Below are 21,486 nucleotides of genomic sequence, written 5' to 3' on the forward strand. Positions count from 1 at the left end.
TGGGACCGTGCGTCTTCTTACCGAAGGTTTTCAGCCAAAGGCTGGGTCGGCACTGGGGGTGGGGGGGGGGGGGTCTCACTCAGTTATGGGTTAGATGAGAGACTCCACAGACCTTTCCAGCCCTGTGATTCTGATCACTGGTCGCTGATCATTTCTAGTCCTTGGGGTTCCGTGGAGACCTACAAGATTCGGGGGCCTCGTGGACGATTGCTTTGTGCGGCTGCTGGTCTATCCCTTTCTACGCACAAACCTTCCCCTACAGGCTTCGTACCTCCCGTCGGGGCGAGGGAAAGGCGGAGTCCCTAATGACAAGAGGTGGCATTGAGTTCCCATGTACCAAGGATCAGAGCGTGGGTTCAGTGCGCAGCCCTGCCTATTAGCCCTGCGAGGTCTGTTATTTGGAAGATTATTATGGGGGGGGGGGAGTAACTGATGTTGCCTCTGATCACCCCGCCCTCGAAGAGCCGGCGGGGCTGCCCCGACCCAGCTGGGTGTGTGGGTGTAGACGAGGTGGCCGCCCCTCCTTCCGCTCCTTGGGCTGGCACCGCTGGTCATCCCGGCCCCGCCTCCTGCCCTTGGGGGGGAGAGGGCAGGGTCCTCTCCGTGGGTCATTCTCACATGGCAGACCGAGCCACGGAGGCTAAAGAGGGGTCCCGTGACCAGGCCTCTCATTACGAAGAGTGAAGCCCCCTCCCCTTCTGCAAGGCCGTGGCCGCATGGCCAACCCGCCCCGATGCTTGCGGGGCGGCGTGAGCAGCAGAGGGGAGGCCTTTGGCATCGCGCGCTTGTCGTTCCACCGACCGCCCCACGCTCGCGCCTGCCCTCCTCCCCGCGCCGGGAGATGCTCCCAACTCGGTCCCCTGCAATTCCGAGACCGCACCGGAAGGTGGCGCCGCTGCTCGCCCTCGGCCGGCCTTAACCCTCGGGAGGTGCGCGGAGGCCCCGCCTCTGGGGGCGGGGCCCGGCCGGCGCGCAGGCGCGGAGGCTCGCGGCCGGAGGCACAGGCTGCGCGCGGGGCTCTCGCGCTCAGTGTGGGCTGAGCGGCGGTTGGCGGGAGTCCCGCGAGAGCCGGAGCCGGGAGCGCGCGGGGCCGGGAGCGCGGGCGGCGGCGGGGGCCGGAGCCGAGGCCGGACGGGAGCCATGATCCCCCCGGAGGAGGCGGCGGCGGCCGGAGCGGCCGGGGCCGGGATCCCCCCGGAGAGGGCGCGGGGCCGGACGCGGGGCCTGCTGCGGGATATCCGCACCCCGGTGCGCCGGGAGCCCTTCCAGGAGCGCTACGGCCTGAGCCCGGGCCGCGAGCTGGGCAGGTGAGCGGCGCCCCGGGGAAACTGAGGCACGGGGCAGGGGGATCTCCGTGTCCTTCCGCACTCACCGGTCGGGGGGACGGTCCCTGGGCCGGCGCGGTCTGGGGGGGGACTCCAGGGAGGGGGGGGGGCCGGAGCAGACGTTCACGGCCAGAAAAGGCTGGGAAGGAGAGGGGGCTCGAGGGGAAGCCGGCCCCGGGCCCGCCGCCCCCTCCCCTCCCTGGCCCCGAGTCCCGGGCGTCCCCAAAGTCTGGGTGCAGGTGCGAGCGCTGAAGCCTAGGCCCTCCCGGGGACTTTGGGGAGCCCGGGCTTGTGCGGGTGGTCCCCCCGCAGTGTGTAATAATGAGGCGCTTCAGCCGTGCTCCCGCACCCGCTGGCGGGGGTGTCGTCCTCCTCCTGTGATGTCCCGAGGCAGACCCCAAACACCTCTCACCCACCCGGGCCCACGGCTCAGAGACCCCCGGCACAAACAGCCTGAGCCCAGTATGGAAGCAGAGGCAGAGATGAAGGGGCCCAGAGGACCCCCCCAAACCCGGGCAGAAGGGGTCATGTGGGTGGGGTACCCCATCCTTGGGAGTCTTCGGGAGGAGAAGACCCCATCCTACACTTCCTGGAGGCGATCTCCAACCCGGACGGATAGGACTTTCCCAAATGTTGGGGGGGGGGGGTCCCCTGCTCTGCAGCAGCCACTGAGCCCCTCCGTGTCTTATCATTTAATACTTAATTGGACATGAACCCCATTGAGCGCTGCAGCTTTGGGGCTGAGACATCGAGGAAGGGGGGTAGGCTTTGCAGCTTTTCTGGATTGAACAGATGTTGTTATTTATCCACTTTTGGGGAGGGGGGCAATAAGGGTTAAGTGACTTGCCCAGGGTCACACAGCTAGTGTCAAGTGTCTGAGGCTGAATTTGAACTCAGGTCCTCCTAAATCCAGGGCTTGCGCTTTATCCACTGGGCCACCTAGCTGCTCCCCACCCACTTTTAAATTGTATTTATTTGAGTTCTCTGCTGCTGTCCCTGAGCCCCTCCCTCACCTGCCTACTCCTGGTGACTCCCCTTCCCCGCCCACTTTTGCTGTGACTCGTCCAAAGTCTCCACTGGGGAAGTGGCTCCTTTGCAGGTTCCCATCCCACTGGAGAAATGGATTTGTGTATTGAGTGTGTCCCACGGTCACACTGCTCCCCTAAGGGACTGATGGGCAGGGGGCGGGGCAGAACTCGGGCCCTGGTGTGAAAGTGACAGGGAAGTCAGTTTCGGCTCAGAGTAGCTGTGACCGCCTGGGCCGGAGAGCAGGAGGTTTGTGCACTTGGGAGATCCCGGTCTGCGCCAAGGGCCTTTCTGAGGGTCTCTGGCAGCACTAACTGCATTTCAGCAGATTGGTTTGCTTTGTGGTCCTTTCCGGGAGCAGCAAGGCCTGAACAGGTGGCTCCTGCGCTGTGCTTTGTAGGGAGCTAGAGGGGGGAGGGGGGGCAGGTGCATCCCAAACATGGGGGCCTCTGTAGATGCCAAGGTGCGGAATGAGCGGCGTGAACGGGCAGGGAGGGCGAGAGCCGATCGTGAAGATTGTGAGGGGGCTTCTCTGGGTTTGACAGCCGGGGCACCACTAGGTGGGGGGGAGCAGGAGGACCCTGTGGGCTCAGGCACTGAGGCCTGATCTGGGTACAGGCTTCCTGCCCTGGGGCTTCTGGGGGAAGGAGGGAGTTGTCAGTCACTCCCTGTCCCTCAGCTTCCTCTTCTGAGCCATGAGGACATTGTTCTGCTTTTAAAGCCCCAGCCTAGCCTTTTAAAAAAGCAAAAACAAAACAAAACTTATTTTCAGACTTGCCTTCTCTTCCCTGAGCCTTGGTCCACCCCCTTCCCCCCAGGGTCTCTCTTGTGTCCTGTCCCCACCCCCACTGCCCCCAGTCCTGGGCCGCCATCTTTCATCTCAAGTCCTTTGGAATCGTGGAGCTTCATCTCACAGTCTGTTACTGTTCTGGCTCTGCTCACGGTCCTTCCCCTGCTCTCTTGCGCACATATATAGACTGTCATTGCTCAGCCAGCCTGCTGCCTCTGGCTCCTGTTGGTCCTGTCTGTATCTTGTCTGTCCACTGGTATTTTCATGCTACCTCCCTCCTTAGACTGGGGGCTCTCTGAGGGCCCAGCACAGCGCCTGCACATAGACGGCTCTTCATACATGTTGCTGACTGACTGACTGACTGACAATTGACAGGCTCCCCCTTGGCTTCCAGCTCTTTACCAGCACAAAAACCTTTCCTGATGTCCCCAACTGCTAGCGCTTCGCCTCCCGAGCTGCCTTGTGTGTCTCTTTGGGTTTACTCAGTTTATACTTGTGCCATACTTGGTTTTTACTGTGCTCGTCCATTAGAATGTCAGCTGTTGGGGGCAGCGAGGTGGCGCAGTGGATAGAGCACCAGCCCTGGAGTCAGGAGTACCTGAGTTAAAATCTGACCTCAGACACTTAACACTTACTAGCTGTGTGACCCTGGGCAAGTCACTTAACCCCAATTGCCTCACTAAAAAAAAAAGAATGTCAGCTGTTTGTGAGCATAGAGATTGTTTTATTGTTGGTGTTTGTACCCCCTGCACCAGTCACAGTGCCTGGAATACAGTAGTCATTTAATAAGTGCTCAACAATGAGCAGAAGGGGTCAGATGTGTGTCGTGGAGGTATATTTACCACTTCTTAGCAAGTGATAGGCTGTGGCATAGGGGTGAGGGAAGGGAGAGGCAGGGAACCACTATGACTGGGGGAGCAGTAGGGAAGTGTGTGGGACCAAGGATTTACTGGGAAGAAGTGGGTGGGAGGTAGCAGGTAAAAGCTGTCCAGTGGACAGCTGAGGCCGAAGGACTGAAGACTAAAGCAGGATTGGCAGGAGCAAAATCAGTCACAGATTGACCCAAGCACCTACTCTGTGCAAGGTACTGGAGATGGAAGTATGAAATTGCCTCGAATCTTACTTGCAGGAGCTTACACTCTAAAGAGGGAAGCAGTAAGTTCATATCAAAACATACACAGAATAAATAGAGGGTGAATAAATCCCAATATATCCAGAGGAATATAAGTCCAAGGTAATTTGGGAGGGAAGGCAGTCAGGAAGCAGATAGAAGTCTCAGCAAAGGCTTCCTACAGAGAGTGGCCCCTGAGCTGCTGCTGAAAGGAAGAGGGAGATGGTCAGAAAGGAGAGAGTGAATTCCAGACAAGGGCATGGTCAGGGGGCCAGCATTCTGTAATTGGGGGGCGGGGGGGGGGGTGAGAGGCTCAGAATCAGATTTCTTAAAGAATTGTGTCTTGTGAAAGTGAATCCTTGTAAACATTAATCTAAGAATATCATCAGTTCAAGCCTAAATTACCTGGGAATTAGTGCTTTAAACAGTAGTTTTGTTTGCAAAAACTATTTGGCAGAGCAGGACTGTCAGACTCAAATAGAAACAGAACCATATGGGCCACATGTTGACTTAGAAAACCACAAATGAGCATTATCTATGTTGTGTTGCATTTTTATTTTGTTCAACTGTTTCCCAATCACATTGTAATCTGGTTGGGACCACACTCAGGTGGGGGGCATTGAATTTGTCACCTCTGCTATAGATGGAGTTTGATGTAATTTTTTATTATTAGGGTACTGTTAATTGAGGATGGTGATTGGATCATTTAAAAAATAAATCTGCTTTTTAAAAAACTGTTTAATAATATAGTGTCTTGTCTGACTAAATATGGCTGACCCAAATTTTGACCAAGGAAATGAAGGTACATTCTGAATTGGCACGGCTGCTTTCAGGCTGGCCTTGTTGACATTGTAGGTTTTTTAAAATTCTGTCTTCAGAAAATCTGTGGTCACCTAAGTGTGAGTGTCTGTCTTCTTATTTAATTCCAGAGGCAAATTTGCAGTGGTGAGGAAATGTGTCAAGAAAGATTCTGGAAAAGAGTTTGCTGCAAAATTCATGAGAAAAAGGAGAAAAGGCCAAGAGTGCCGGACGGAAATCATTCATGAGATCGCAGTCCTGGAGCTCGCCCAGGGCAACCAGCGGGTCATCAGCTTGCATGAAGTCTATGAGACCTCCTCAGAAATGATCTTAGTGCTGGAGTAGTAAGTATTTCCCTAAAGTTCAGGGGCGTGGTGACATCCGTAGACTTGTCTCTAGTCTAGCCGGGAGAGAGCTACCTTGGCCACTGTGGCCCCTCTCCCAGCATCAGACTGGAGGCTTTCACATTTAATTCTTTCTCGTAAACAGTGCAAGGGGGCTTCAGATAGTCGATGTTCTTCACAAGGTGAGTGATCAGCAGTGATCAGCAGACCACATGAGAAACTACTCACATAGTCAGATGCTTTCTGTATCATCTCCTTTTAGGAAAAAGTGTCAGACTCATTCCTTTTTCCATTCTCCAAGACTGAGTGTACAAAGAACCAGGATGGGGTAGGGCAGCCGTGAGGACGGCTGCTTCCCTTCCAGAAGGTTCTTGGTCGACTTCAGGCAGGCTCCAGGACACAGTCTTCCTCTTGTCCCTTTACAGAGCAAGAGCATGTGAGAGAGGACAGTTTTGCAAATAATAGACTAACAGGATAATCAGAAACACCGAATTGGGGAGTTGGAAGGGCCTCTGACTTCCCAGTCCAACCCATCCCCCAAAGGGCTCTCCAGCAAGCAGGGAGCCATGCCTCTAGAGGCAGCCCACTCCACACCAGGACATCAGTTCTGAGTCTTCTTCCGCTCCTCGAGTTGTCCTGAAGCCCAGCAGAAGCGGTCTGGCCCCTCCTGTGCGTGGCAGTCCTGGGCTCTCCCACTGAGTCTTCTTTAACTCCCTTAGGTGGTTGAAGTCAGCCGGGAGCCCCAGACTGCATCTTACCAAATGCAAGACGTTCCATGCTTCTCAGCCCTGGGCTCTGAGAGGCTGTGCCTGACACCCACAGTTTAGTTCTTGGTGTCAGCCACACGTTGGGCATGAGCAGACCACCTCTGTCTCTGTGCCAGTCGTGAAGAACAGTGGTTGGCAGCCGTGGGCCAGTGGCAAACCACAGGGGACTTGATTGGGGTCTTTTCAGAACAAGGGCTCTTCAGTGAACAGTGAGGGTCTCCAGAGGGAAAGCGTATTCAGGAAGTAACCTCGGCCTATGGGAGTCATCGGACCTGAACCAGGGCATTCTCCTGGGAGGGCTCTCGGCTTGAATCAGCACGTTCTTTGTGAGAGCGGCAGGGCCCAATGACTCTGTAACTGAAATAGTCTGGAGCTCGGCCGCCCCGTCCTCCTCCTGCCTCTGATGCTGTCCCCAAGGTCTGTTAGAATCATATGTTTTCATTGGGAGGCAGAATTCTTGGCCTTGGGTCTCCCTCCAGATGCTTACAGAGTCCAAGGCCATAAACTTGTATAGAGGGGAGGGGGGCAAGACATCTAATTCCTTCACTTACTCATTATTGAAATTCCTTTAACCTCTAATGGACTTTTCTTTCAGCTATTGAATTATTTGGTTTTCCCAGATTGCCCAAGGGGTCCATCTCTCTCTCTTATACACACACACACACACACACACACACATACACACACATGCACACGCACATGAGTTGGGAACCCTTGTTCTAGGAGCTGGGCATTGGGAGGAGGGGGGGTGAGGGAGATATTTCTGCCAAGGTCACTAGCCTCCGGGCTTTGTCTCTGCTTGGATGAGATACACCAGCACTGCTCCTCCATGTAGTTTAAAATCGGGTGACTTCTGATTTCTGGGTCTATGGCATTGGCTCCAGGTGACGTTGATGCCCATCATTGTCTGTGACTCTGAGGAGAGTGTGCTGGCCTCTGGCCTGGGCCCAGCCCCTGCTGCTTCTGTTGGCTTCTGCTCTCTCTGTTTACCACACAGAAGTCAGGGCACACAGGCTGCAGACAAGGTCCAAGGTCACATGCTGTCATCTGGCCCTTCCCACCTCCCCCAGCCTCTCACACCTCATGCCCTCTGCCTGCTCACCCCACTCTCCATCTCCTGGCTGCCCATCAGTTTTCTCAGACCATCCCCCATGCCCGGAATGTTCTCTCTCCTCCTGTCAAGCCCCAGCTTCCCACCAGTCTCAGCAGACGTTCCGCCTTGGACAAGAATCCTTTCCTGTCCTCAGGCCTGGTTAGGCTTCTCTCTGAGACCAGCCCCAACCCATCCTGCCAGAGCTTGTTTGTACATTGTCCCCCGCTTGCCTTCCCCCCTCCCGTTAGACCCGGGGCTCCTGGAGGGCACGACCTGGTTTTCTGCCCTTTGTGTCCCCAGCACTTGGCTCAGTGCCCGGCACATAGTAGGTGCTCAGAATGCTTCTTGACACGCTTTGACAAGCTTTTAACCTAAATGTGAGGTCTAGAAATTGCTGGTGCCCAGAGACCACGTTCCTCTGGAAGAAAACTGGATACAAAAAGTGGGATTTTTCAGGGTTTTTGACCTAATTTGTTGACAAAGCAGCATTTTCAAATGTCTTTTCTGAACAATTCCCTCAGACTCCCCTTTTTACTCCTTTCAGGGAATGGGTCTTTCCCCGTATGTCCTGCTCTACTTCCCTGGTGTTTTTCAAGAAGTAGCAGGTCTTTCTTTCAAAAGTCGATTTGTGGGGCAGCTGGGGGCTCAGTGGATATAGCACTGGCCCTGGAATCAGGAGGACCTGAGTTCAAATCCAGCCGCAGACACTTGACACTTAATAGCTGTGTGATCCTGGGCAAGTCACTTAACCCCAATTGACACACACACACACACACACACACACACACACACACACACACACAAGTCGATTTGTTAGCTAGTCTTGGGAAAGCATGAAGAGTCCGGGTCAGAGCAATGGTGCTGGGTGGGGGTCGCTCAGGCAGCCAAGGGGAGGCCTTGGGAATGTGCCATCTTGTGGGAATTCTCCATAAGAAGCATCACCAATTAGTAAAAAGGTGAGCCTTCACAAAAAGTGAAGAGTCCAGCCAGTTTTAGGAAGTTGTTTGGTAAGATTTCTCAGTAAAGGGGACAGAAGAGATGAGCCGGAAATCCCCAAGTGTATTGTGGTCAGGCTTCGAGATGAAGTTTAAAGATGGAGGAGCTGGTGCAGCTGCCTGCCTGCCCAACCACAACCCTGTCATTTCCCCCTCGGAGAGGGCCTTCAACATCCCCTACAGAAATGTCATGATTCTTAAAGCTTTAACTTTCTGAGATCCTGTAAGAGGGCATAGCCTTAATCATGGAAAAAAAACCCTTTTTCTCTTTTATAAATTTACATCACTTCTGTATTTTCTTTACCTTGCTGTGATGCTTTCAATTTTTATATGATAAAACCTGCTTTCTTCTAGGAAAATATCCAGTTTCTTCCAGTTTTTGTTTCTTTGTTTGTTTTGGTTTTGCTGGGCAATGAGGGTTAAGTGACTTGCCCAGGGTCACATGGCTAGTAAGTGTCAAGTGTCTAAGGCTGAATTTCAGGTCCTCCTGAATCCAGGGCTGGTGCTTTATTCACTGTGCCACCTAGCTGCCCCCTCTTCCAGTTATTTTTGTAGTTAATACAGTTCTTTTCCAGTGCTAAACATTTAGGTATAGCTTTTTTTTTTCATTCCAAACAAATCCGAATTTAAGAGAACAGCCTCTTTTTAAAACAGTATGGTAATGATGCTGCCTTCTTGCATTTACATGGTACTTGATGGTCACAAAGTCCTTTGGAAGCATGGCCAATCGTTCAGACTTCCCAGCCGGCTCCGGAGGCAGCACAGCCATCAAGTAGAGCCTGAGACCCAAGTCAGGGACACTTTCTTTTTTTCTTTTTCTTTTTTTTTTTTTTTTTTTTTGGTGAGGCAACTGGGGTTAAGTGACTTGCCCAGGGTCACACAGCTAGGAAGTGTCAAGGGTCTGAGGCCAGATTTGAACTCAGGTCCTCCTGAATCCAGGGCTGGTGCTCTACCCACTGTGCCACCTCGCTGCCCCCAGGGACACTTTCTGTGACAACAGGAACAGCACCTTTGTTTGATCATGAAAAAGAGTGAGATTCTTTTGGCCTCTCTTAAATGAGTTGCCTTCAGATATGAGATGACCGCAGAGATAGATCATGTCAGTATGAAACATGTCAGTTTTGCTTGGGACGTATTGATGACTGTCATTTTGAATTGTACTGACCACAAATGCTAAGCAGATTGTTAAAAATGCTAGTTACTGACTGTAAAAATATCTGTGCCATTCCATGTGGCTTAAATGGGAAAAGGCTGTTTTTGTACTCAAAATCTATAAATACTCTTTTTCCCTAGTGCTGCCGGAGGTGAAATTTTTGACCAATGTGTAGCTGAGAGAGAAGAAGCCTTTAAAGAGAAAGATGTTCAGAGACTAATGAGGCAGATCTTGGAAGGCGTCTCCTTCTTACACGCCCACAATGTGGTTCATCTTGATCTGAAGGTGAGCCTTGGTTTTCTTACAAACGTCCTTGTGGAGACTGACAAAGGGGCCTTGGACTGTGGGGTGTCCATGCTCCAGTGGGGTCTGAGAGACTCCTTAGGGACCAGACCTTGAAAAGATAGGACCAGGGTCCGAGGAGATCACAGCTGAACCGCTTGGCTACAGTCAGTGCCCCCACTTTTATGGCCTGGCTGGGGCCTCTTCTCAGTCTCCTCCTCCCTAGTACTCTCTTCTCTCTGGGTTTTCAGGACACTCCCCCCCCCCACCATGGGGAGGGGGGACAAGATGGGCTTCCCCCCATATAGCCCCACTGCCCCTGTGTGGATTGGGGGCGGGTAGAAGCCTGACGTAGTAAGTGATGCTTGAGTTAAGCTCTGAAGGCCATGGGTGTTCTGATAGAAGTATGGAGGGGGTGCAGTCATGGCACCGAATGGGAGGGACAGCCGGAAGGACAGTGTGACTACGCCCCAGTGTGTGTGCGGAGGGTTCATGGATGGGATCAGGGACGTGGTCAGATTTGTATTCGAGAAGGATCTCTTTGTGCCTACCTGGAAACTCCAGGAGTAACTGGCGGGAGGTGAGGAGGGCGTGACCTAGGGCAAGGGGGCGGGGCCTTGGAGGCCAAAAGAAATGGAGCACAGCGGAAGGGAACGTCGGATGGAAAGAAAATGTCGTTTCGATCAGACGTATTCAAAGGCAGAGGGAGAAGAGGCCGTCCATCGTCCCCATCACTGTCCCCTTAGCCTGGGGTTTGTGTTTGAGAAAGAACCGACCCACGGTTCTCCACACAGACTGCTTCCGACAGTGTCTGTGTTGGGAGGTCAGTCTGTCCTGGCGTCCACGGCCCTGCTGCCGTTCAGAGCACCTGAGTCCTTTTGGCAGAAGCAGCAGAGAAAAGGATAATTCGGTCAGCCAGTTAGTCACTGAGCCTTTATTAAGCACCGACTGTGTGCCAGACACGTTGGATACAAGGAAAGGTAAAACATTCCCTGCCCCAGCGGGAGAGAGAACAGGACTATGGGGCAGTTTGTGGGCAGGGGAGTCAGCAAGACCCAAGGCGGGGGCACATCCAGCCTTAGACATCTCCTAGCTGTGTGATCCTAGGCAAGTCACTTCCCTTTTGTTTGCCTCCAATGAGATAATCATTGTAAAGCACCCAGCATCAGGCGCACACAGCAGGAACTGCATAAATGCTTACCCATCGCTGGGATTCCTTCACATCCTGGTTTTCTTTAACAAAGAACACAGGGGCTAGAAGCTAGCTTCTGATGCGTGGGTGAGCAGGGTTAGAAACGAGGGGCCAAAGCTTTTGGTTTAAAAGCACTTAAGTCACAAGTTCTGTGAGGGAGGACCCAGGGACAGAGGGAAGGGACTTGTCCAAGGTCCCTGAGCCAGGATTGAAGCCCCGGGCTGAAGCTTCTTCAACACCCACTTACCTGGCCCAGGCCCAGTCCTCATAGGCACTCAGGAAATCTGTGTTGAATTGCTCTGAGATCCGGGTGAGTGGGGCATGAAATGGAAACATTGGAAACTGTGTTAACCTCCCCCAGCTCTTTTCAGAGGTGGGGGACTATGGGTGAGAAACACGACATATATTGACACTTGCAGTGTGTCCGTTTCTCTGGACTGTTTGTTCTCTTTTGTTGTAAGAGGTGGTGCTCTGGGGTTGAGAAGGAAAGGATCCTTTGTGCGCTATAAAAAGAAATCTGTTTGTTTTAAGTAAGTTAAAGGATTCATTAATTTTGTCATCTCTTTCCCCATTGCCAAAAAAAGAAAACAAGGCAAATGAAATTTTTCTTTTTTTTTCTTAAGAGACTGCTTACCCACCCTTTTCAGCAGCGTAAAAACTGATTTTGTGCGGAGGTGGCAGAGGATGTGGCTGGGGAGGCCCACTCTCCAGTCTCCCGAGAGCTTCCCCTCCCCGCCTCACTGGAAGAGGTGGCTCTTCCCATCCTGCCCACCTTCTCCTGAGGTTCACCCCCTGGTCCTGCCCACCCTATCGATAACCATTGTGCTGTCCCAGAATACTGGCTGCAGACATATCTCACCCTTCAAAACCAGCCCTGCCACCCCTCTCAGTCAGCCAGCCCTGAAAGCATCCCCTGTCTCTCCCCTTTGGAGACAAACTTGGGGCCTTCTCACTGGCTCCTGAGGAGCTGCAGCCTGGCTCCCCGCAGGTGCCCCCTAAAGCCCTCCCCAGTCTGGCCCCCTTCCAGCTCAACTCTTCTGCACCTCTGCTGTGCCCTCCCTTTGGGGTGCCCACCCTCCACCTCCACCATCCCCTGTACTAGTGCCTTCCATGCGCCGGTTTGGTCCTCATTGGCTCCTGTCTCCTCCCTTAGAAACAGCTGGAGGGGAGGGATGGGGGTCTCTCCCTTCCTCTGTACCCCAGGACTTAGCACATTGCCAGGCGGCATACACAGCCACACCGATGGCCTTGGCCCTTCCTGAAACCTGCTGCTCTGGAAGGGGCTGGGGCTAGGGCTGGCAGGAATGGGGAGGCCGCCTATTCTTGGTAAAGCCAAGCTGGATTCACCATTTCCGAAACTCTTTAGAAAAAGGGAAGCTGGGGGATGGGGGGGGCAGGTAGACCCCAATTCCATGAGAGAGATGAGGGTCCTCTGAGGGAGAAGCGGCACCCCATGCCAGTTGTGGGATGGGCTTTAAGGGTTTGGCTGGGCCCTCCAGCCTTGCCCACGTTGTGCCCTCTGCACTCTGCTGGGCCTTCAGCTCCCAGCTGTGCCACCCCCAATGAGGCTGACCAGAAGTACAGGCCCCAGCATCGGAAGGTAATTCTGGAGGCGGAGAGCCCATCTGGGCACCGAGGTCATCTACACATGGGCAGAGGGAGGGGCCCTGGCCCTGTTGTGTTGTGGCGGGTCCACTTCTGGGTGCCCTGTTTTGGAGAGGAAGACGAGGGCAAGTGGGCGGCACTCTGGCCCCCTGGGGGAGGTGCAGGGACCCATTACAGTGGAAGAGAAGGAAGCATCTAGAGACAGAGGTCCTGTAGCAGCGGGCTGGTGCATCCCACTGGGCAGCGGACCCTGCTCTGCCTGGAGCCCCCTCCCTGTGCCTCCCAGGCTTGAGTGCTACACACGCCTCATGGTGCAGCTCAAGAATTCCTTCCTTCGGGATTGGTGTGAAGCCCAAACCAGCCACTTGTTTTAGAAATGGGGTCGCTATTTTGCTTGTATTGGGGGATCGTGTTTTTCTTTTAGCCCCAGAATATCCTCCTGACCAGCGAATCTCCATTGGGTGATATCAAGATAGTTGATTTTGGCCTTTCAAGAATGATGGAGAGCAGTGAAGAGCTCCGAGAAATTATGGGAACACCTGAGTATGTGGGTAAGTGTTAAATGAGCAGTGTACGGTACGAGTTCATTGAAGTGTTCTCAGTGTTCTTTCTGGAGTGACTCTGCTGTCGTCCGTGCCGCCACCACGTGCCGCGCCCCCCCAGTGATTGCCATGTGTGGTGCTTTAAAGTTCTGAGTTCCAAATTCTCTCCCTTCCTCCCCTCCCCGCTCCCTGGGGCAGTAAGCAATCAGATAGAAATTATCCATGTGCAATTTTGTACAACATTCAGATGGTACAAGCCCCATTGCTTTCCTTCTGCTCCAAAAAAAAAATAGCTCTTAAAAAAGGCCCACTTAATTCCCCCAGATTTCAGGCTTCTCCAGGCTTCCTGAGTGGCCTGGGGGAGGGGCTGCCTCCCTCAGGAAGGTCATTCAGCCAAAGCCTCCCCCCTCCTAGGTCCAGTCTTTCTGTTCTCTTCCCTGCTGATTTTTATCCTGACTTGGAAGGGGGAAGGAATTTAGAGAATTGAAGGAATGTAAGGGATAGTGTCTGGGCTTTCAGGTAGTTCCTTAATCAGGCCCTGACCCAGGCAGAGTGACCCTTCCGGTGACTGTGGTGTCCTGGACCCTTTGGGGCCATTTGGAAGGTCTTTGGGGGGTGGTTTAGGACCTCCAACCTTGAGCCAGCTCAGAAGGAAAGCCGTCTCCGGCAGCTTCCACATGGGTGGGGTGAGGGTAAGAATCTCACTATATGTTAGCTGGCCTCAACCTCTGACTGAGCCAGTGAACAGAATCAAGATCCAGATGCAGGTGAAGGGCCCCTGTTTTCTGGAGTTAATGAAGGAGAGAATGGCATCTGTCTGGTGGAAAACTGTGGGGGTCACTTTGTGGTTGGGGCAGCAGAGTATGTGTCTTCCAGAGAAATCTCACCGTATTTGTGGGGACATCTCACACCTACATTTGAATCTGGGTGAATTGGAACTTGAGTGTTATCCAGAAACTTGTTGGGTCTTGGGGTGAGAGAAATGGTGCCCATTTTGTTAGCTGAATGTTAGCTGAAAAGGGATTTTTCATGGCTGCTGACCCTTGATTGTTGAAGCACTGGTTTCCTAACAGATTCTTTTTCTGCCCTCTCTCGTAGCTCCAGAAATTCTTAGCTATGATCCAATCAGCACAGCAACAGACATGTGGTGAGCCTTGGGGGGTCCGGTGAATTGTTTCCGTTTTCTTCATTCACCACAGTTCTGATGGCGTTTTTTCTTTGTGTTTTGCATCAGGAGCATCGGGGTCTTGGCTTATGTCATGCTTACAGGAATATCTCCCTTCCTAGGAGACAATAAACAAGAAACGTTCTTGAATATCTCTCAGATGAATATCAGTTACTCTGAGGAGGAGTTTGATGTGGTGTCAGAGTCTGCCATTGACTTCATCAAAGCGCTTTTAGTGAAGAAGCCTGAGTAAGTACATCTTGTTTGGGGTGATGGCCGCTGGGCACTGGTCACTTGTCCAGTAGCCCAGAGCGTGGGGCTCTCACCTTCATGAAAGTTGGGATTTCACACTGAAAACTCTGGAGGGAGATTCTGAGTGACTTCTAAATACTCCCAATAGGACATGAAGGTGGTATTCCTGCCCGGGCATGCTTCACAAAGAGAACTGACAGCGAGTGTGGCTTTTACTGACCCTCGTTGGCCCATGGTCACAGGGATGTTTTCTCATGGATATCAAAGGTCTGAGGAAATGGGAAATTGTATGCAGGTGTCCATCTCACTTGACCAATTCCAGTGTAGACATCGTCCTCTGTGCTTTCCCTTAAGTCAGACGCCTGATGTTTTGTTGTTGGTCTGTTTGATGCAGGGATCGGGCCACGGCCGAGGAATGTTTGAGACATCCCTGGTTAACCCAGGGCAGCAGCCCAGAGCCTCCCTTCCGGGTCAAGAGTTTAATGGAAGAGCCCAGTGGCCCCCAGGAAGAGGAAGCTGCTGTGGCCGAGCCACTGGCTGAGGGGGAGAAGCTGGAAGCTGAGGAGTTGATTGTGGTGGCTTCCTATACACTGGGGCCCTGTCGCCAGGCGGAGAAAGAGAAGAGGGAGCCCAAGGTCATCTCCAAGCGGTTCAAATTTGAGGAGCCACCGCTGCTCCAAGAGATGCCTGGGGAGTTCATCTACTGAGCGGAGCGGGGCTTGGCGGCACCAAGGCTCCTTTGGAAACCACCCACATTGCTTATAGGCCAGGGCCGGCTATCCAGTGTCCCAAGGAGGGGTCTCCTAGGCCCAGCGGACAGTCAGCAGAGGCTGCAGCGACGGTGCCTGATTCGGTTTTTCCAGCCTGGTGAGCGGCAGTGCCCGCTAACTGTCGTGTACGGGGGTGGGGCTTGCACTTTGGTCTTTAAGCCGCTAGGTCCTGCTCTCCTTTTCCAGGACTCTCTAAATGACGAAGTTTTGTTTTCTAGGGAAACGTCAAGTGCCAATTAGCGCTCGAGAGAATTTTGCCTTAGACGTGCGCTCACGCGAGGCATCACTTTGTGCCAGATGGGGTCCGTTTCAGTTTAGACATTTTTTAGGGTCTTAATTGAATTTAAAGGCACAAGATCTTACATTGGTTCCTTTTTCTAAGAGTTAGAAAGCAGTACGGTTTAATGGGAAGTGGGGGCGGGGGTCTTCCCGGTTTGGTTTCCTGTAATTAGACCCTTTCCTGGAATCGGACCCTCCACAATGTGGGTCGTCAATGAAAAAGCCTGCTTCGGGTTTGTTCCCCTCTCCCACCGCCAGGTTGAGAGGTGGTTCCACTCTGGGGGTTTAGAGACGGGATTAGAGCCGTCCTAATCAGAGTTTGTCCACTCTGCTCTTGTTCCCTCTCCCCTGCAGCCAAACCAAGCCAGTCTTACCCTTAGAGCTGCCAGTGCAGGGTCGCAGTGATCTGATCAGGACGGACGGGTGGTGGTCAGTGAGAAGACCCTGTTGACCTGCCCTTGGAGGAAGGGAGGGAGGGAGGGAGGGAGGCAGCTAATCACATCCCCTTGGTTCCACAGCCATGGCTGCTCCCCTCTAGAGACTGTCAGGGGTGGCTCACTCTGAAAGATGATCCCACTTGTTAAAATTGGTTTAGGCTGAAGGCATATTTGTGCTAAAAGCTGCTGGCTGATGCCTGTGATGCCCCTTCCAGCAGAGTCACCTCCTTTAAGCTGTTTGTTCTCCCAGCCTCCGTGTCTTATGTCCTCTGGGAACCTGACGATCCTTCTCCTTGTGTGGAGCCTCAGTCTTGTTCGGAGCCTTCTCCCTGCTCTCTTTCCTATTTAATTTATTTTTCAAAGCTTTTGCTTCTTGGTGTCATTTGACTGAATTGCCCAGTGTCGGCAGTCGGCTTGGCTGGTGCCCTAGAGCACTGGGCCGACTAAGCAAATTGGTTATATAGAGTCCATTTCTACGCAGCTTCCTTGGGTGGAGCCTGCGACTGGCCAACTTCCCCAGAAGGGAGAAAATGAATGGGGGCTGGGACCAGGGGCCATCGAAAGTAGGAGAGCCGAGTGTACGTTAGGCACAAGCCTCTCACCATCAGAGGCACCAGTTGAACCTGGGTCTTTAAAATGTTACCATTAAAACACCCTCTTTAATAATGCTTGTGTGCAAATCATGAATTTCTCAGATTTTGAAGTGGCGGTACCTCGATGGTACCAGATACACAGCCATCATTCCAATCTTCCCATCCCGTGCGGGTTTCTGTTGTGAAATAAACTTACTTAGCTCGATCTGGTGAATTTGCTGCAAGGCCAAGTCTCTTTTAAATGGCTGCTTGGCAATTTGCAGTGTTCTCCATTCTGTTAATATTTTGTGCCTTAAAGTTTGGGTTTTTGTAAGTATTTTTGAGTCATTCATAATCTGTATAAAGTTATTAAAGTTTACTGGTTTGTAAGTTATAAACAGTATGAAAAGTCTTTATAACAGACCAATTAAAGTCAGTATTTCTATCATGGTTTCATGGGAATATCACTAACCAGTTTCCTAACACACCCATCTGAAATCCCTTGTACTTGTTAACCAAGAAACTTCCCATCTAGTGTGAGGGCCGAGGCCCAGAGAGCAGGGCAGCTTTCCCTCCCAAGGTCAGCACTCTCCACCATGTGGCCCTGCCCAACAACACTGTCATTGTAACTTCCCATCCTAATAAAAACCAAGATCACTCAGGAAGCCCACACTCCTAACACCCCCCCCAACAGTGCTGGGGGCCCCCACTCTCCTACAGGTAACTCCTCAACCTGGACCTAGCCCAGCTTTGCGGCTCCCCATCCCCCCTCTCCTATGTCTGAGGCTCCCCATGGGGCCACCTCCCCAGGGTTTAGAAGCTGCAGAGGATCTGCCTAGGCTCTCCCTTCCCCCTCGCCAGCAGTGTCCGGCCCAGAGAGTGCATTGCAGCATAATCCCATCTCTGTAAGCAGCCCTGCCTGTGCTGAGGTGGCCCTGGGGGAGCTCCCTTTCCAATGGGTTTCCCCTGTAGGGCCCCTGGGCGAGACCCCAGAGTGAGATGTGGCTGTCTTCTGAGGGCCACGGTTACAGCACCACTGGACATGGACCACTTACTTTGACTGACTTGTCTTTTTCCAATCCCTTCTTGGTAACCAGATGGGATGCAATTCTTCTCCTTGATTGGGAAGGGCTCTAAGAATTGTTAAAGAGCCAACCTAGGGTGGGGCCTATGGCCTTGAGTGGTGTGAGTGAGTATGAAGTGGGATATATCCAAGATACCCTTGAGGGTGAATGTCCATCCCTGATAGGAATCTGAGGAGTGGGAGCAACACCTGAACCTGCCAATGGAAAGATCTCCGAGGTCAAACCTTCAAGGGCAAAGGTGTTGCTTAAGGCTCTTCTGGTGGGTTGTAGTTAGAGGGGCTATTCTGAGTCCTGGAGGACTGATGGCCAGAGTTGTGGAAGCTGAGTGACTCAAAGGCTCATGTTCCCCTTAACAGTGATCAGACAGGAGAACTGAACCCAAAGAGGTCTGAGTCTTGGAAACCAAGAGAGAAAGAGAATAAAGGCTAGAGTGAGGGGAGGTGGGGAAAGGGGCCCAAAATCTGCTGGAAAAGATGCACAGGTGTGGATCAAGGGTTCCTGGCTGAAAATGGGTTTGCTTTGGCAACCTAGGCACACATCAGAGACAGGTGTGAAGGAGTAAATAGTACAGGGTTAGGGGGAGGGGAGTGAGATGAGGAAAGAAGGAACTCCCAGCAAGGGGGAGCCTCCATAAAGTATGAGACAAGACCTTCAGTAGAAAGGGATGGTGTGGGAGGCTGGAGAAAAGAACAGGCTCAGAACTGCCTTTGTGATGGATAAAAGGGCCTCCACATGTTCATGGGGGACCCAATCAGCATGGGTCTGATTTCTTCCCTTTCACTTCAGCAGGCTTGAGGTAGGAACAAAGAGGCAGAGATAGTGGGAGCCACCCAGGGGTGGGACTTGTTTGGCAAGGTGTGATCTTCCATCCATCGGACAAGGGAGCAAGAGTGTCGACGATAAAGAGTTCAGCACGGGCTCACAACTGGCCATCATGAGGCTGCAGTTGGACATAAGCGTGGCAAGTACAGAACCAGCTTCTGGAGTATGAAGGGGCTGGGGGGGGGCGGGACACCATGTCTGATTGATCTGGGGTAGAGTGGAGTCACTGGAACAGACCTGACTGAAGAGGCGGCAGGTGGGCATTTGAGGACATATCTACACGAATGGCCAAGTTGCTCAGAATGAGAGAAGGAATTCGGCTGGAGAGGAAGACCATTGGCCAGGTGCCAAACTTGAACCCTGGGGGTCAGCAGATAACAAGGGGCAGAAATCTGAATCGAGCAATAAATGTGGGTGGAGTGAAGCTCTAACAGGGAGACTGCTTAGCGAGGATGGTGGGAGGGAGGGCTTGGATGGCCATGGAACTGTCTGGCATCACCCCTGAGTAGACTGAGCTCCCCAAGAAGGGAACTCTGGGGGATTTGGTTTGGGTGTGTGCCTTTATCTAGAGCTCAGCGCAGTGTCTAGCACAGGAGGCAATAATAGAGCTTGCTTTGACTTCACCACCATGACCTGAATTGGGGAGGTGAGTGACAGTGCAACTGGTACTAACAGAGGGTGGCAAGGAGGAGCTTTGTCATCAGGAAGGAAGTGATGGCTACCCTCAAGGGGCTTGGAGTCTAGAGCAAAAGAACTTGTGCACATAATGAGGTTATGATGACAAAAGGAATACGAGGAAATCTGGGAGGAAGGTACTAGCCCCTGGAGGATCAGGAAAGGGGGCAGTGTCTGAGCTGAGCTTTGGAGGTCACACAGAAAGGAGAGCGCTCTAGCCCTGGAGGACAGCCTCGCACCCCTAATCAATGCTCCCTACTGGGTGGAATGCCCTGTTGTTATTAAATGGTTGTTGCCACCAAAACAAATGCTGAATAAATGTTTTCATTTAGAACTGTTGCAAACAAACAAGTCTGTACAGGTGGAAAACCCACCAGGGCACTGGACTAAGGAGATCCCAGGTACCCGGGAATCGAGTTCATTCAATTCCAGGCTTCACACCCCAAAGTGTTTCTCTTGATCCTCTTGCCTCAAACAGTTAAATACCAGAAACAGAGAGGACTTTATCAGTGGAAATGACTAAAGAAGAGGCCTGACCATCTTAAGGAAAGGGTGAGAAGGGAAAAAAATAGATTTCTGTTCATTAAAAAAAAAAGTTAAAAAAGAAAGCCAAGCAGTCGGTCTGCATCAGGGAGGAAGCTAAATGCCAATGTTAAGAGGTGGATGGACTTGCTGGGTTGGTTGTGGGAGGGAGGCCATGGGCCTGTGAGGAGGGAGTGAGTGGAACTCACAGTAGGAAGGAAGCCCCCCCTGACTTTTGTTAAAGATGGGAATAAGGAAGGCGCCCAGACATCCAGAAAAGACCCAAAGGTCTCCAGCGGGTCCCAAGTCCTTGGGGCGATGATGTTCTTCCCATCTTTCTGTGGAATGACAAGTACACGGGGCATGTCTGAGCAGGGGCCTCCCAAGTTCCCTCCTGGTCTGGTCTCTAACAAGGGGGACCATTAGGTCAAGGTGGGTCTTCAACGCCTTTGGATGACAGAGAGTTGTCCCAGTGGTGTTTGTCACGTGGAAATGGGGTGTGTAACACTAAGTGTTCAAGGTGAAACATGGAGCCCATGGGTCAAGAACCCCTGGCGAGATGGCCCCTGGAAAGAAAAGATGTAGGTCTTAATGGCCACTGGCCAGGTGGGGAGCTCACCAGTGCCTCAGGGACAGCCCAAAACGTTCACAGCTGCCCAGGAACCAGCCAGGTGTGGAGAGGACCTCCCTCTTGGGTTGGTGGAGCTCTTCCTAAAGCACTTTTTCCACACAGTGTGTTACTCTCTTCTGTTTGTGAAATTGACCACAGGTATCCAAACACACCTCCGCACTTACTTACTCAGCGCTGAGACACCCTCACTGTTTGGCCAGGAAGAGCTCTCACTGGCTGAGTCATCCCTCGAGCTGCTCTTGGTGCGTAGCTAGGGAGCCGTGGTGCTACCGACAAGATGTCGGCACCTAAGCCTAGACGTGTGCCTCACCGCAGAGGCCATCGCACATCCCACTGGGACTCCTGAGACGTGCTCTCCATCGGCAGTGGAACCCTTGCCAGATCCCCAGAAGTCACCAAGTCTGGAGCTAGACTACACTCCCCGGGTGGCCGCCACGTTCGCTTTCAAGCGACCCCGTTTTTCATCATTGGAACTCGAAAGACATCCTACACTGGACTGGGCAGCTCTAACTCTCCCAGCTCTTCTGGGCCTTTGTTTGACAAGATTTGCTCATTTATGAAGCTTGAGAGAAGCAATATTAAGAAGCCAATTCTGGTTGTCATGGAAGTTTGACGGAATGGTTGGAATTCAGTGTCTTTCCTCATATCGCATCTCAGAACTGGAATGCGATGCAATGCAATTGAGTAAAAGCATTGAGTAAGCACCTGCTCTATGACAGACACAAAGACAAACATCTGCCCCTGCCCTCAATGAAGGAAAGAGAGACTAGATGCCAAATCCACGCACAGTCATTTCCAAGGGGACTGGGAGAGCACTAGCAGCAGGGGGCATGAGGGAAGCCCTCTCCTCAGAAGGGGGCTGCAATCAGGAGAGCTTTCCCAGACATGGGCAGTGGGTTGGGTGAAGACAGACAAGTGGGAGGCCAGAAAAGGTCGTGTATCAGTAGCAGCTTCGGCCGGATATCAAGCCTGTGGTAGTCGTCATTTGTCCTTGGTTCTTGAAGAAGACCTGACAAATGTCATGACTTGCACTGAACTGGATTAAAGTGAGGGAGGGCTGTGCAAAGTCGCCAGCCTCACTCTCTCCTCCAGAGCCATCTGGTCCAGTGGCAAGTTATGTTATCAGCACGACTGAAGATGGCCTCAGATATTTCGAGGCAATTGGAGTTAAGTGGCTTGTGAGTGTCAAGTGTCTGAGGCTGAATTTGAACTCAGGTCCTCCTGACTCCAGGGCCAATGTTCTATCTGCACCA

General features: G+C 52.5%; 1 protein-coding gene across 2 annotated transcripts; it reads left to right on the plus strand.

Annotated features, from left to right (window-relative positions):
• Positions 1-1,005: 1,005 nt before the first annotated feature.
• On the plus strand, positions 1,006-16,943 carry STK17A (serine/threonine kinase 17a). Of its 2 annotated transcripts, none has more exons than XM_043974167.1 (7): positions 1,006-1,307; positions 5,182-5,394; positions 9,543-9,687; positions 12,906-13,032; positions 14,122-14,170; positions 14,258-14,437; positions 14,835-16,943. In XM_043974167.1, exons 1-7 carry the CDS (start codon positions 1,141-1,143, stop codon positions 15,145-15,147), a joined length of 1,194 nt encoding a protein of 397 aa, XP_043830102.1. In that variant the 5' UTR covers positions 1,006-1,140; the 3' UTR covers positions 15,148-16,943. The 2 variants fall into 2 exon arrangements, with proteins under 2 accessions (XP_043830102.1, XP_043830110.1); XM_043974175.1 differs by lacking the exon at positions 1,006-1,307 and adding an exon at positions 2,488-2,600.
• Positions 16,944-21,486: the final 4,543 nt, after the last annotated feature.

This window comes from Dromiciops gliroides, chromosome 1 (assembly GCF_019393635.1).
Source record: "Dromiciops gliroides isolate mDroGli1 chromosome 1, mDroGli1.pri, whole genome shotgun sequence".
Taxonomy (NCBI): Eukaryota; Metazoa; Chordata; class Mammalia; order Microbiotheria; family Microbiotheriidae; genus Dromiciops; species Dromiciops gliroides.